The following is a 15,595-nucleotide window of genomic DNA, read 5'->3' on the forward strand; positions in this document are numbered from 1 at the left end:
AATGTATCAGCTATAATTAGGAACAATAAACTACACGGTAAGCGTTAGAAAATCTTATCCTAGTAATTGTTCGTAGGGCGAAGTCGAAAGGTTGTTTCTGTTCTACGTCACGTAGAAGAAATTTTATCAGAATCCATTGGTGAGAAAAAAAAATATGTGTGTGTGTGTATAAGTAGTAAGTACTCAACCCGGTAGCTAGTCACCTAAGTAATTTTGTTGTATGCAGGTCTTCGCCGTGTCATAATAAAGAAATAAAACAAAACAAAGTTACGTAACAAATGCCGCGCCTTAATTTCTGCAATCACGCGTGCAATGAGAGGTGAATTTTATACGAGAAATTTTCCTTCTCTCTCTTTTACGTTTCGAAATCTAGAATAATCATTGTGATATATCACTTGCTTGGACTTTTAAGGTACACGTATAACACAGTAACTCTAGAAAGCAGTTCGTAAGTATAACGTAATCCTCCGATATATTATAGATGTATAAGTGACTAATGTGCGATAAAATGAATTGCTATTTAGAGCCGCCATTAATCGGAATAAACTGTAGATAAAGAAAAGTTGAAAACAATCCGTAGTCCATGAGTCTACAGCGATCTATTATTTCATTTTTAACGCAACTAACGACAGTCATTTTTTTCCATTTTAAAGGACTCCGTATGTGCATATGAATTCAACTGAGGCAATACAACAGTATAAACAATAAAATATTGTTAAACAAATTCACGGATAACGGTGTTGCGCAAGGGATTAAAGAAAAATTCATTTCCGCTAAACATATATATATATATGTATGTGTGTTCATGGTTGAGCAATTAGATATAATGAAACATATTTAAACGAAAAATACAAAAACGTAAACAAACAGCACATATTACACGATTATGCAGCGCGGGAGAGATTTTTTTTTTTATAACGTTTAGCGCATTCGCCATTATGCAACAATTCATCTAACCATTTCTATCTTTCGATGCTTATTTCTGCACAAGTGAATACCCAAGGCAGAGAATTTAAAAAAATCCTTTGCCAGATAATTATGTAGGTCAAATCGCATGTTTGCAAAACTTCTACACGCCGATACAGTTACAGGGATAGTCGTCAAACAATAATTAGCAGCTTGGCAGGGTTCCTAGTATGTGCGCGTTAAGGTAACTCAATGAATGACTCAAAGCCGACAATTATTTGACAAGAGAGTAAGAAAGAGTTGATTTTCTTTTCAAATTACGCATCCCATTCCACCTAGTCAGTGAGTTTATTTAAAAAAAAATTCATCTACAACTTTTCCTCGATAGCAAAAAACTTGCCCAAGCCTCGTTAATCTTTCGCTGCTAAAATTCTTGAGAGGACAACTAACGACCACCCAAGAAAGCCCACCAATAGGGGGAGCCTTTAGCGCAGAGACCGGTGGACAAAGGCGTAGCCACAACGAAAACGTAGACACGTCGGTATGCAAAAAGAGAACTTTGCTCTTTTTCGCCCCGCTATGTGAAGATAGTGCATGAATCGAATGAATCTCACGATGCATAGTGACCTGAACCCCCCCCCAATCTCTGAATTATAAATACTATCCAAACTGAGACAGATCATACGAGTGAATGGATGGATGGTTGGTTGGTTGGTTGGTTATAAGTTTCTTGAAACCATACAATGATTTCTCCTCCCAATAATATACTGAGAAATAATTGGCGGATCTGTTAATGGACTGGAAAAAAACTGGCTGTCGCTATGCAGAAATCAAGAACTGTAAGTATGTGGCTCGCGGCGTTTCATCGTCGACTCGCACTCGCAGAGAGTGAACGGGGCTTACGTACGGCCATGACCTCGTCCGACTACCGTGCCTCCTCAGTGTCTGTCTGTCTGGGCAGACACCGTTTTCTGTGCGTTCTTGCCGACCTGCCTGCCTGCCTACCTACCTACCTACCTGCCTGCCTGCCTGCCTACCTACCTACCTACCTACCTGCCTACTTATCAAACCTACACCGTAAGCCTATGTACCTACGACCTTTTCGAGAGTCCTTTTCATGAAAGCAACTGCCGAACCGCCCCTACCGCAACAAGATTTCCAGTAAACTCAATGCAGCCGAGCCTTCGACCAGCCGATAATTCATTTCAAAGAATCGTACACACGAACGCTCCGAATATTATTAGTATGACTTCCAGGTGCACCAATTTCATGGAAAATATTTCGAACGACGAAAATTGTTGAACAAAGAAAGACGGAAAACCTGGCAGATGTCCGATCTCTGAGTACAAAATCTATGTTTGTATGCGTGTACAAATATCGAAAGATATATAAAATATATACAATATCGTTTGGTATGGTACAAGAGATGCGGTTTTCGTCGAGAATCGTTTTTACCCCCTACACCCAGCCATCCGGCACTCTCTATTTCTAGACGGGAAGACTTAGTTTTTCCTTTTAAACGGATATGCTTTCGTGTATGCATGTACGTATATGTATATGTATATCTAGCAATGTCCCGTAGAGCGCATACCTCCTCCTCGACTGCAGACAAAAACCTGCTGCAGCATGCAGCAGTCCCTGCAGAGATTTATGAATATACGACCTACCTACGGGAAAGTCGCAGAGAGGTAGGTATGCGAGCGCGTTCCAATTATACATACGGAGGCTTTGAATGGCGACATTTGGAAATATGTTCGTTCCTATCGATTGGATTTTCGAAGGTGAATAGTTCAATGTGAATAAAAATTGAGGAAGAAGAAAAAAAAATGGGTCTGACACGTAGTGACAGAGTTATTCGAATTTCGCGTACCCATAGTTATAGTACCTCCACACTACGGACATGAAATCTTAAAAGGCAAGCAATGCGGGTTGGTGGAAAAATCCTTAAGCCTAAATCGACAGTGAAATGTTAAGAAGAGTATTTCGGGCAGTTCGGTGCGAGCAAAAACCAAACGAAAAGAATATTAACATGGAAAAAAGGGCCGAGACAAAGGGTTCGAATCAGGTCGGACCGCATTCTCTAACCGCTCTAACCGGCACACGAGACCGGACTATCCAACATGGCGTCGGCTCTTTTAATGGCTACACAAGATGGCGTTTGCTGCATTTATTTTCAGGCTACCATATGCTCCGAAAATCGCACCATCGTTGCGCTTCACCGATTTCGTAAGGAAAAAGAGAAAGAAAAAAAGGAATATGACTGAAAAGCGAAGCGGACTTTTGTGCAAAATCATTCACGCGATTAATTGTGTCTCGATTGAAATATTATAATTGCATGGAATAGCGTGGAAGCGAGTCTTTGCACCCCACCCACGTGGTGAAAACGTGGCATCCCCTTTTTCCGGTCCTTAAAGGGCGAACGACTCGAATAATCGAACGTTACGTTCACTTTACGAGATTTGCATTGTTTTAGAGAAATCAATATCGACAAACGAGAGCTTTATCTAATAAAACAGAGGCAAGCAAGCATCGGGAACGATTCACGTTTTTCGGAGCACCGAGTCGATGGATGAACGAAGAGACTTGGGCGTGTAAAGGTCTGCCGTTTCTACTTTGATCTGTACTGGCTTAACGCGTTATATTCATACTATGAAATCAATATGATTACCAGAATGTTGGAACGGATTACAATTGAATACATACATGTTGATGCGAAGATATCCTTGGGCCTCGTTCACTGCTTGTATAACACGTTTTCAACAAATTTACGCACACTTCTTGTACGTCGGAGAAGAATAATTATCTCGGTAAGAAGAGAAATAAATACAAGAAAATATGTATATAAAAAAAAAGTAGGATACCGTGCGACAACAATATTTTCGCGAAAACTTTACGATAGTTAGAAAATTTTTCAACGAATTAAACACTGAACACTGCGTCGTCGTTATAACATACGATTATAAGTATAATATAAAAACCTTGAGTATATGTAGATAAGTGTAGATATATATATATATATGTATAATGTACGTGTATAATTTAATAATAAATAGGTAAATCACACTTGTAAAAACAGAAGTAAACCAACAATGTAAGCAAAACACGCACGCAACAAAGTGTAAAAATTATGATAAAAAAAAAAAAAAGAAAAATTTCAAAAAGATATTACTTTTCTCCGATTAAACGTGGGAAATAGATATAAAAGGATGGTTTCAACTTGGTGTATAAGAGGATAAAAGGAGTATGATTATTTCTCGTTTAAAAACTAGGGTGTGATAAAATAAGCGTAATTGGTTGTGTTTCAGGGGATTTTGTATTGGAACTTGGGACGTTACAAGGGGATGTGTAAAAATTTGTTGGAAAAAGGAGGGTTGCAGGAGGTTCGAACGTAGAGAGGTACCGGGTACCACAGCACGTGCCGGCCGTTGCAAGGCACTTGGAATTCCCGGCTCGAAATTTCTCGACATCTCCCAACCGTCGACTTCGGCTCTTTCCGTGTCTTTTCGTATATTGACGTCACGTCTATCGTCTAACTCTCCCTCCCCCTAGCCGACGGACAAACCGATTGCTGCGCCATGCCGTGTCGTTTACCCGACTCCCTACGCTTGCATGTATGTATGAATGGATGTATGTATGTATGGATATCGGATGTATGTATGCATGTATGTTGTTACCGACCGGCCGGCGACAATTTACGAAGCCTCGCCGATATGCTTTGAAATCAAGCAGGAATGTAACTTTCATTTGCGCAAACATGAGATTAAGCCGTAACACGCGGCTCATGGGATAAATACGGATTTGTCTTTCCTTCTGGTGTTTTTTTTCTCTTCCTTTTCTCCCCCATTTTGTGTGTTGCCTTTTTTTTCTGTCGCAGCGCTATGTAATGTATTGCATGGTAATAATAATGATAGTAATAATAATGTTAATAATACAATCGCAAAATACGTATGTAAGACCGTGTACACGAATATATTCCGGATATTCTAAGTTCAGCCATTTTCTTATCGCCGTTCATTTCTTCTCCCTTCTTCTCCTTTCTCCTCCGTTTTACGGTAATGCCCGAGAACACGTGCTCGGCCGAAACGATACGTTAGGTATATGCAGAAAATTTGTCTCGATTCGAAATTTCAACGATTCGTCATTAATTTGTGTTGGTTTTTCTTCTTTTTTTTCTATCGCTTTTTTCAATTAGGTGGTTTTAAAACACGGAAAACCATAAAACACGGAAAACCATAAAACACGGATATGATTATTATCTTTACGGAGAAATTACGAAAGGAAAATTCCCTATGAAAATAATGCTAGGGAATTTAATACAAGAAAAATTATAAATCACGAGGGTAAAACATATGAATACTTTTGTTGGTATCTACCTAGTCTGAAATGCAGAAATCAAAAAAAGAATAAAAATACGTTACGGCAGTTTTCTAGTTCCAAACTTCTCAAGTCGCATATACTCACCTTTCTTTTTTCCCATTTTCTTTGAATTTTCACTGTTTCTTTGAAGTGAAATATATTATGAATATCATGTTATTAGCACTCATAGATCCGGTATAGTTTGATTATTCTAGTTTCAATTTTATCCCGAAATCTCTATTTTTCCCCCGATAATGACAAGGACTCGCAAAAACGTAGAATACTCCAGAACGATTGAATTTAAAAAGAAACAGAAATAAAAACTATGAGAATCAGTATAACACCAATCAACAAATACCTAAAATTTTGTACATCAACTCAATTGTGCAATAATCTAATCTATAAGTTACACTTTTGAAGATTCATTGATTTTAGGCACTTATTCGGTATAAAATATCACGATTCATTACCGACTAGACAATGTTACTCCCGCAATTATAAAGTTTAAACTAGGTTTACATTTACAATTATATCATACAACCAACGACGATAAACTCTTCAACGCGAATAGACACCAAATAATATTATTACAGATACAATTAAAATGGCAAGATATGGCAACGAATTAGCGATATTATTAATTCTTACTCAGCGATTCAAGTTTTGTATATTATTTATATAAAACGAGACTTGCTTAGAAATAAGAAACGAAACAATAAAAATGAAAAAAAAAAGAAAGTAAATTTTCTGTTCAAATTTAATTAAATACGAAGCTATGATAAACATGTAATTCGGGATTAAAAACGTGGCTCGTAGCTGTTTCGCGTGCCTTTCGTGGCGACGAACTACCCTTTGCGACGCATTCACCAACAAAAAGTAAACAACTCCGGTGCCGTACATAGCACAAAGGACAATATACCTATAGTGAATAACATACACGAAGCCTGTATCTTTTTTCCTCGTTTATACATAACTATATATATATATATATATATGTATCAATGTAGAGGCGCGTATGTCTTCGCCCATATGTATATACGAAGACGCAGAGCCCGGAGACGCGCATCTCTTTGACCCTTTGACCACCAAACGGGAAGGGGATTTCATACGTGTATTTATTATCAAACGTAAATTGGGGACGAAAAATTTCATACGGATAACGTTTATGCTAATCGTAAAATTACTCTTCAGTAAACAATAGTATCATCAATCGATAACGAATGATTTGCTCATTCCAGAGTTGAAAATTAAACCGTAACGTCGAACTTTCGATGCCGATTGGATTTAATTTGCCGCGTAATTTTATACAATTCGACTTAATACTTTAAAGAGTCCACTTTAATTCTTAAAATTTTCATTTCAAGACACCTCTGTGCGACAAGTTGAACGCAATATTTTCATGATTAGCTTTCTTGGATTTTTTGCAATTCTCCCTCGGATAAAAAGCGAATAAACATTTCTCCTGACTTTGCCAGCTTGGTCAAACTATGAATATCAGTATATCAACATCGCAATTTTGCATTCAAAACCGCAGAACACAATTTCGCGAAAGAAAATAAAGAACGCTAAACAGCGACGATTTATTTTCGTCTATATGATTGAAAAATCGTTATTTTTCTGGCTTAATACCGATTGTGAATCATACTCCAGAAAAGGACAAGGATCCATATCACTATTTCGGAATCGATCAAGTACGTGTCATCGTTTAAAGTACGGTTCACATAATAAAATTTGTCAGTGATAACAGTTCAAGAAAAAAAAAATTCAGATTTTCCGGAAAGCATTGTTTTTTTACTGTTCGTCACCGATTGACAATAGTGAAATAGAAATTAAGATTTTCCAAGAGAGACTTGAAATATTACAAACCATCAAATTGTGAGATCTAAATAATTTTGTTGAAAAAAATGCTTAAATGTTGGTATCTACACAACAAGCACCAGTTACTGATAATATATGAACAAATTTTTGTTACTTTGACCAAAGGAATTAAGTTTTCCAAAAAACTTTGCACAGTGATAATGATAATTCTCGATTTGTTAAAATCGATTTAAACGAAGTATACTTTGGAGACGATGAATGTATTATTTGATCAACCTAATCGCACATTATTTCGAATAAACATTGAACCAATGACAAAAACATAAATAATAATATAAAATAACAGTGCGTTCAGACTCACCATCTACAAGCCGTGGCTGCTGTTGCTGCTGATCAGTTTTAGAGACTGGTTCTGGATCATGCTTGTCGAGCTTCTCGCTGATCGTGTCGCCATTTGGTTTTGGATGGTGGTGATCAGATTGATTCTGTACAGGAGTTGGCGTCGTTCCCCTAGAGTTGAGGTTTCTCTCACTCAATTTCCTTTCCTTCTGTTCCTTTGGCACTGGAGGAGAGGCTTCGGAAACAGGATGCGCGACGGTTTGACTATGTCCTTGATTGTGGGATTTGCGACGCGCCGGAGAGTTTGTAGAAATCTTGGGATCTAGTGTGGGGAACTCTTCTTTGGAAGGTACAGAATTGGAATTTGGTGCAGTTGCGGTATTACTGACTGCTTCCGTTGCTATTATGCTTGAACTCTGGACCGTTGCAGAGATATTCGAAGCCTCAGGGATACTCGGAGGTGGGACAAAGGCGACAGGTGGCTCTGGTTCGGGGATTGGAACTGGCACAGGTAACTGTGAAGAAATAATTTCTTGGTTGATAACAACTGGGATTGGTTGGGGTTCTTCGGGTAGGATTTTTATTTCGTTTCTCGGTTGAAACTCTCTGACGGGTAGTTGCAACGGTTTATGTTCCTTTGGTTTAACCGGACACAGATCTATCTGAACCGTGGTATTAGAAGAAACTAACGATTGACTACTAGGGGTTGGGACGTTGGGTATACTTTGCGTCGGAGTTGGGGGACCAGTATTACATTGACTATTATTATCGATCTCTGGATTTGGTTGTACGAGATTAGGTAATATTGGGGGGGTATTTTGCGAGGTTGGGGTTTCCGGCGCGCTAGATGGGGCTGGTGAGCCGGAATCTGATTCATCATTCGCGGCTTTTGCAACACGAGCCGCAAAGTCGGCGATCATCTCCATACCGCAATTCTGCAACAATCACCAAATCTACGTGACAGACGATGATAAGCCTTGTAGAACTGAACCTATATTTTTAATAACTAAAAACTCGCTTCATACTCCAAATTATAGTGATACAAATACAAGTTAAAGGTATGAGAGAAACGAAATAAATAATTAAAGTTTTCAATATTTGTACTCAAACAAGCTATCACATAACTATCATCTCCACTATCGATTTTCAACTTTTTATAAAATTTCACATCAGCCAAACTTTTATAGCTTTAATTAAAAAATTGGTTAATTTATTGGGATTGAAGAATGCATATTAAAATAACATTACACGGCACAAATGTGTGCTATTTTTAACTTCAAATTCATAGAAAATTACATAAAAATTAAGGGATTACGTATCTCATACGCAGGTTCTGGACGTCAGGTTTGAAAAAAACAATATCATCATTCGACTATAATGATATTTCTTTTAGATCTGAATATTTTCCAATCCAGTTACCCATTGATTTCCAATGCGATAGTAAAGATTTAAAATATGTTTATAACTTTTGGGTACAAATATAAAGTTTGGTAATTGCCCAAATGAACTTTGCTATACAGAAATTTGCCTGACGCTATTTGAAGCGATGAAAGCAAAAAAAAAAAAAAAAAAAGACTACACCGAATTCTATTTCAGTATTTTCACTTTCTTTTGCTAAACAACATTCCATTCTCATCAGAGATGGATAGTTATCGCTCAGGAACGTATTTCCGTATCTTGCAATAAAAAGCTACAATGAAACTGAACAATGAAATACTCATATCGTAACTTGAGAACCAATAAGAATAACTTGATTCCGAGAGACAGGGAGAATAAGTCGCTTGCTAAATTATCAAGAAAATTTTAAGACCTCATTAAACAAACAACTGAGCGTCAAACAAATATTTTTCATTTCAGAGGTATGTTCATTGGGACGATTGCCTGTGTTAATTGTTACCGTAAAACGCACCTGTGGCTGAGGAGTAGCTCGATTACTAGAATCACCACTTTGAGTTGCAGCATCGTCATCATAAATTTGTTCACTTATATTTTTCCCTGTTTTTGGATCTACGATATCCAAAATAGCTTTCTTTCTTCTTTGTTTTTTTCGAGCAGCAGCACTATTCCCAGGATTTTGTACACCACCATTGTGGCCTTGGTACACATCTTCAAACAAAAATAAAACATAGTCAAATCATAATGAAAAATTCAAATCTTATTACGATATTTATAATATCAAAAAAGTTTCAGCATCATTCACAAGAAACAAATTGGATTTTTAAACGTAAATTTAACAGGAAGCAAAAAAAAAGAAAAGGTGAAAATTGAGGAACAAAAGCCAAGTTATAAAATCGTCTCAACATTGTCTAAATGCCAAAAAATAAGAATAATGAGTAAAAATACGGTGATGTAGTGCCACTTACCAAAGTGTAATTTATAAACCTTATCAACAACGTACATTATCAAAACGGTAGAATATATTCAATTACACAGGCTGCAAATTTCTGAACCACTTTAACAGTCTACTCATGCCCTGTCCGAGTTTGAACTGGTATGGATTTGAAAATACCGTTGATTATATAGTAAGGGATAACATGACTGCAGAACACTGCTTTGCCCCAAGGCATAGCACCTGCAGTCGAAGTTTCAGTAGTTTTCAAGAAGTACAGTAGCCTCCAGGAAAGGTTGGGCCCCTTTGTATAATGTAACACGTTTCATAGAACTGTTTAAAATTTTCCGGTTCTAATTAGCAAACGGATAATTGGATTCACGATTCACTAAACCGCTCAGCACATGAAATTAGCTGTAAGGGATTATAAGGGTCAATTTTACAGTTAACTTTGGAAATTCTCGGAACAACACGGCATCTGGAATTTTTCACTAATCGATCTAAACGCCAATCGACATGAAATTAGCTGTAAGGGATTATAAGGGTCAATTTTACAGTTAACTTTGGAAATTCTCGGAACAACATGGCATCTGGAATTTTTCACTAATCGATCTAAACGCTAATCGACCCGTCTATCCTTCGTGAGACAAAAACATGAACAAACATAAAAATGAAATCCCGAACTGTCGTGTGATTCAGTACTTAATGTTACAGCAACTGCTTTACTTTACCGCACTAAACCACGGCAAATGCTAGTTTCTTTATCAGTATCTCCAGATAATTATCTTTTGCGGTATATGTTATGCCTTGACATTATAAAATCTTTTTCTTATCAAGTGACAAATATAAATAATAGGTAAGATTTTCATATGAGATTAATGAATGGTAGTTGAAAAGGGTGTCCAGTGAACCCCTCTCCGTTGTCGTCTTGCTAGTTACAGAGAATACTCAACCAAGGATACAGTTGCACGTCTTTACACGCCTAAACTGTCCTATGACGATATTTCAACAGTTCTCATACTTTAAAGATGACGCTGTACGTGTTGTTTCTTTTTTCATTTTACAGTAGGTTACATATTCTGACGGGCAATATTTTCATAAATGAAAAAAAAATTTATTTTCAGGTACATTCGCACAAAAACTTGAAAAAAACGAAGAGAAAAGAATGAGCAAAGTTATAATGAATCTTTGGAAACTTAATAAGAAAACTCGAAGCTAAACCGTGTATTCTAACTTCAACAGAATTTTGAAGAAGGTGACTAGATTGTACTGAGAAGTAAATGGCTGCGTGTTGCCTCTTTATAAACGATCATATTATCAAAAGTGAATCAGACACAATAAGCAAACAATACTTGCCTGTTTGAACTAAAGGTAAAGCCATAGGTTGCATTTGCTGAGGTTGCTGAGAAGGTTGCTGAATGCTACCCTGTTGAACAACGTTAGCTCCTTGGCCGCCAGGCAGAGGACTTCCGACGTGCGGAGCTCCTCCGCTGATCGCTCCTGCCGTTGGTCTGCCCAAATTCACCTGAGGCCCTTGTTGCGGGTAATAAACTGAAATTTCCACAAAAAATATGGATTTCTATAGATGTTATATTAAAACAACAAGTACATAACAAGTTGTTGGTTATCATCCGGATAAAATTTTTTAAAGATTTAAGAGATGTATGGATAAGAGAAAGAAAATTTCCAAAAGTTGAAAATTTCCAAAAATCTCTCGTTTTTGCATTACATAGTGTGGCTTGTTCAGAATACCAGGTTTCACTATCGGAGAACCTTAACAGTTATACTAATTGAATATTAATTAGATAATGAAACTGAATTTACATGCATGATGTGGCGACGGTGAACTGTATCCAAAGAGGTTCGACTGTATGATGGTGGGTGGATAAGTCTGGAAAAACTGCTGACTTTGGTGACCCTGAGGTCTCTGCGGAGGTCCAGGGAACTAGAATAAAAGACAAAGATATTTGTCACATTTTTATTTCACGGCTAGGAGAGTTGCTAGTAAAACTTTACGGAGTTCATCCTGAGAAGCTGACAATTGATAATAAAAAACATGTGATTCTTTAGTTATTAGAATTGATTACACTGTTTATAAAATACTGCAGGAAAGTACTGTTGGATTACGATTAAAAATATTGTAAGCTTCTCAAAAATTAATAGTTTTTTAAAGGATGGGAGAAAAAAGTCAAAAAAATTGATCGAATTTTGAGAAATGAAATGAGAATTAAAATGCTACAAATGATAGCTAAGAAAAATATAGCAAAAAAATTTTTCAACTTTGTTACCAGATGTCTCAGATATTTAATATCTGATATGTAGTATAATATGGTTCACAGTATAAAAAGGTACATCTTTGGATATGAATTGCAGTTTTGTTCTAATGCGACGTGCATATTACAAATTTATTTTGAATGAGTCATTCAATTTACAAGAAGAGACGAAGTGATAGCAGAAAAATAAATAAGTATTGATGATGACTTTGCTACATAAGTGAAAAAATTTATTGCTCAACAAGAAGTTGTATACTTATGAAACCAATGAAGAATAAAAGTCTCTGGATTTAATGCACATTTAATTAACCTAGCAAATGGGTTATAAAAAATTTATTCAATGCTTTTAAGTACGAATGAAACAGATTTGCAACTAACTGGTACATGATGTGATATTTTTTCAAAATATTGAGCCAGAGAAATTGTCAAAAGCTTTTGGTTCGAGAAAAAAAAACTTCAATTACATACAAATTGGTTAAGATGTGTAATGATAATTACACAAGGTGATCGTAAACGAATAGGACTGGGCTGAAATACCCGTTAGCATCTCAGTGCTAAAATGTATTTGATACAAAAAAGAACTAAGAATTAAAAAAACCAGTAATCGCAAACTATCTATTTCTTCGAACCTCTACGACTAGCTTCATTTAGCATAATAGTCCATTGAATAACGGTATAAGTCCGATGATGCATGACTTTGTAGTAAAACGAGCTAGGTTTGCAAGAGTGTCCAACTTCATTATAAAATCATTAGTGATCGAAACCGAACAGCATTCACTAGATGAAACAGTGTGAGTAAATAAAATTTATCGTATCAAACTTGATTCGTGATTCCTGCAAAGCTGCCAAGTGTGAAACATTTTTTCAAATCAATGTAATAATCAGTCCAGTAATACATGTATACAAATATAGTGTTAAACGTTACCAAGGATAGATGAAAGACACGTTAACAAGGTGACGAAGGGGGCAGATATTTTTTTAATAAGTATGAAATCGACGGTACTTAACTACTACCTGAACGGGCTGCATCGGATTGTTCATCGAGTAAACAGGCGGTTGGTGGGTGCCACTGTGCGACGGATGCAAAGGCACTTGGCTTTGCATGTACAGGGTGCCGGGTGCCATCGGCAAACTGGCAGGGTGCGGAAACATGGCCGTTTGCTGGCCCCCACCCCCGCCTACAGATGGTATGCTAACAACTTGAGCACCACCACCCCCCTGACCCCCCCTGTGATTACCCCTTGCCGCCTGCGGCCTCGTTGCCGATGAATAGTAAACCTGTAACAAAATTTCTCATTACATTGTTCATTGATTTGATAACTTCCTTCTATCAACCATGTTCACCGTATCTCATGTCTTACATTGAGTACTGAAAATCTTCCTTTCAAGTTGTGCTTTTTAAGACGAGTTACTGATTTTATGTCACTTTGTCAATTTCCACATATTAGTAGTCTCCAATTTATATTCATCGTCGAAGTGCTAATTTTAATTACGTTGAAGAGCAATAAGAAAAAAAAAAAAAAAGAAAAAAAAAACTGATTTCGATTGTGTTAATTTGGTGAAAAGTTATGGTTTTCCAATAGGTTGAAGTAAATTATATTATTTCATTCTAATTAATAGTGTCCATTATAGAATAATATGCAATACGAACAGTCAAGATTCTTTGCAGTTGATAATTCACGAGCTTTCAAGTTGAGATAGTTGCCACATAAACGAACTTTCTATCAAGGGGAAATTACACATGAAAAGTGAAATTTCATATAGTTAAAGATACTACCGGACTCTTTTCAAGAAAGTTCAAAATAGTTACTAAGTAAGCAAGTCCAATGTACATAATTTACAATGGAAAAATGGAAGATCTAAGAATATAAGAGCACGAGCTGCAATATCATCACGGAAAGAAATAAATAAATGAAAGTTACTCCTCTCCCCCCCCCCCCCCCCCCCCCCAATGGAATTTTTGTGGTACGGCTCTGTAAGATGAATGGAATTGAAAGAATATGTTCGCGAAATCATTTAAACGATGATGAAAAGAGCATTTATTTTCTCCCTTAAAAATTCTAGGTCATTTTATCGCTATGCACCAAAGGTCGGTTACTATTTACAATAAAAGTCAATCAAATTCGATGCAAATTGAGATTATAAAACTGTTCGTTCATTTGATAGATTCTGAAGAGAGTAACATACGTTGGTAAAACTCAGACTCGGCTTGAATGTTACACGAGACGCACAAGCGTCAGTTCAAACAAAACTTTATAAACCTTAGAATGACAAAAATTTACCTGCGACGCTGGTCTTGGTTGACTGGTGGCATATAAGTTAGGCTGCAAGGGTAAAGGTTGCGCCTGCAGATGAGGTTGTTTTCCCATTTCCTGAGGCGACTGAGTATGACCAGGAGGCGTAGTAGTCGGAGGTGGTCCCTGAGGCTGCTGCGACTGTACCCCGGGAGTCTGGGATTGAGGCGGAGGCTGTTGCGCCCCCGTTTGACTACCCTGCGGTATGCCGGGAGCAGATTGTCCGATAGTTTGTATACCCCCAATCTGTGGGGGCCCTCTACCCCCGGGTACTCCTACGCTACCTCCACCCCCACCAACCTGACCGCCAGGTTGACCTCCGTAGTTCTGCCCAGGTACATGAAAGTTGACGTCTGATCCTGTGAAACAGATGCATGGAAAAGCAGAAAAAGAATTAGTTAAAATTTAAATTGTTATAATATTTAGTTAAGAATAATTTGAGAAATTTCATTAGATAAATGTAAGATGACGAAAGAAGGCAGAAAGGAAAGAAGTCGTAGGATGGTTGCCAGGTCAAGAGAATAAAATTATTTCGAAAATTCACAAGTACAACAAGATGACGATAATAACAACAACGACAATAAGAAAGAATAAAAATGATAAACAGGTTGTAACTGACCTATAGTATAGGCTCCCACATAAGCGTATGCGGGCAGCATGTTCGAGTCTGTAGCATTTGCCATAATTAGCTCTTGACTCGAAATATTGGTTATGTCATTTTGCGACGAAGGTGTAACAGCCGTTGAATAGCCGCCTAACTCTATGACGCGACGTAAGCCATATTTAAAAATAAATATCACACTGAAAATTGATCGAGAAGGCTAGAAGAAACCACTTGGGAAAGTTGAGTAAAAGTGAGCCAAAGGGGTATGTATCGCTGGCTGGTGTTGGTTGGCGATATTGGTATTGGTGTTGGTATTGGTGGTGGTTACACGTTCCAGCAGTATTTCAGCTTTTTTTCTATATACGAACGTACGTATTAGAAAAAACTTTCACTCGTAGTGACGAACGGTACTAAACGACGGTCAAACAACGTTGTGGAAATAACCGATATTTAGAAAAATAACTGATAAAATATTTAGCAAAAACGATAATAAAACCTCAGAGAGCAGGCTCGCGAGAAGCCATGTTTGCACATGTGGGCAGGGCCGGTGCTGCTATCTGTGGCTCTGCAGGCACATTGATTGCACGGAAAAGGGGGCGAGGCCTAGAGGAGACTGAGCCGCCAGAGCCAGCGCTCGGTAGAGGAAGCAGCAAGCTACGTACATACGTACGTTCTC

The 15,595-nt window shown here is 37.4% G+C and overlaps 1 protein-coding gene across 9 annotated transcripts in view; it reads right to left on the minus strand.

Annotated features, from left to right (window-relative positions):
* Nucleotides 1-15,595, minus strand: part of LOC124409175 (eukaryotic translation initiation factor 4 gamma 3-like) — a 60,875-nt gene that overhangs the window by 13,440 nt on the left and 31,840 nt on the right. For 6 of the 9 annotated variants that reach the window (XM_046886604.1, XM_046886603.1, XM_046886602.1 and 3 more), the window contains 6 exons: nt 14,304-14,674; nt 13,030-13,299; nt 11,573-11,693; nt 11,105-11,299; nt 9,329-9,525; nt 7,442-8,354 (listed from right to left, as the gene is read on the minus strand). In XM_046886604.1, coding sequence (XP_046742560.1) covers nt 7,442-8,354; nt 9,329-9,525; nt 11,105-11,299; nt 11,573-11,693; nt 13,030-13,299; nt 14,304-14,674 — 2,067 coding nt within the window. Of the gene's footprint in view, nt 1-7,441; nt 8,355-9,328; nt 9,526-11,104; nt 11,300-11,572; nt 11,694-13,029; nt 13,300-14,303; nt 14,675-14,934; nt 15,405-15,595 lie in introns of those variants that run through there. The other 3 variants (XM_046886605.1, XM_046886601.1, XM_046886608.1) reach the window with 3 other exon arrangements.

Source organism: Diprion similis, chromosome 8 (assembly GCF_021155765.1).
Source record: "Diprion similis isolate iyDipSimi1 chromosome 8, iyDipSimi1.1, whole genome shotgun sequence".
Taxonomy (NCBI): domain Eukaryota; kingdom Metazoa; phylum Arthropoda; class Insecta; order Hymenoptera; family Diprionidae; genus Diprion; species Diprion similis.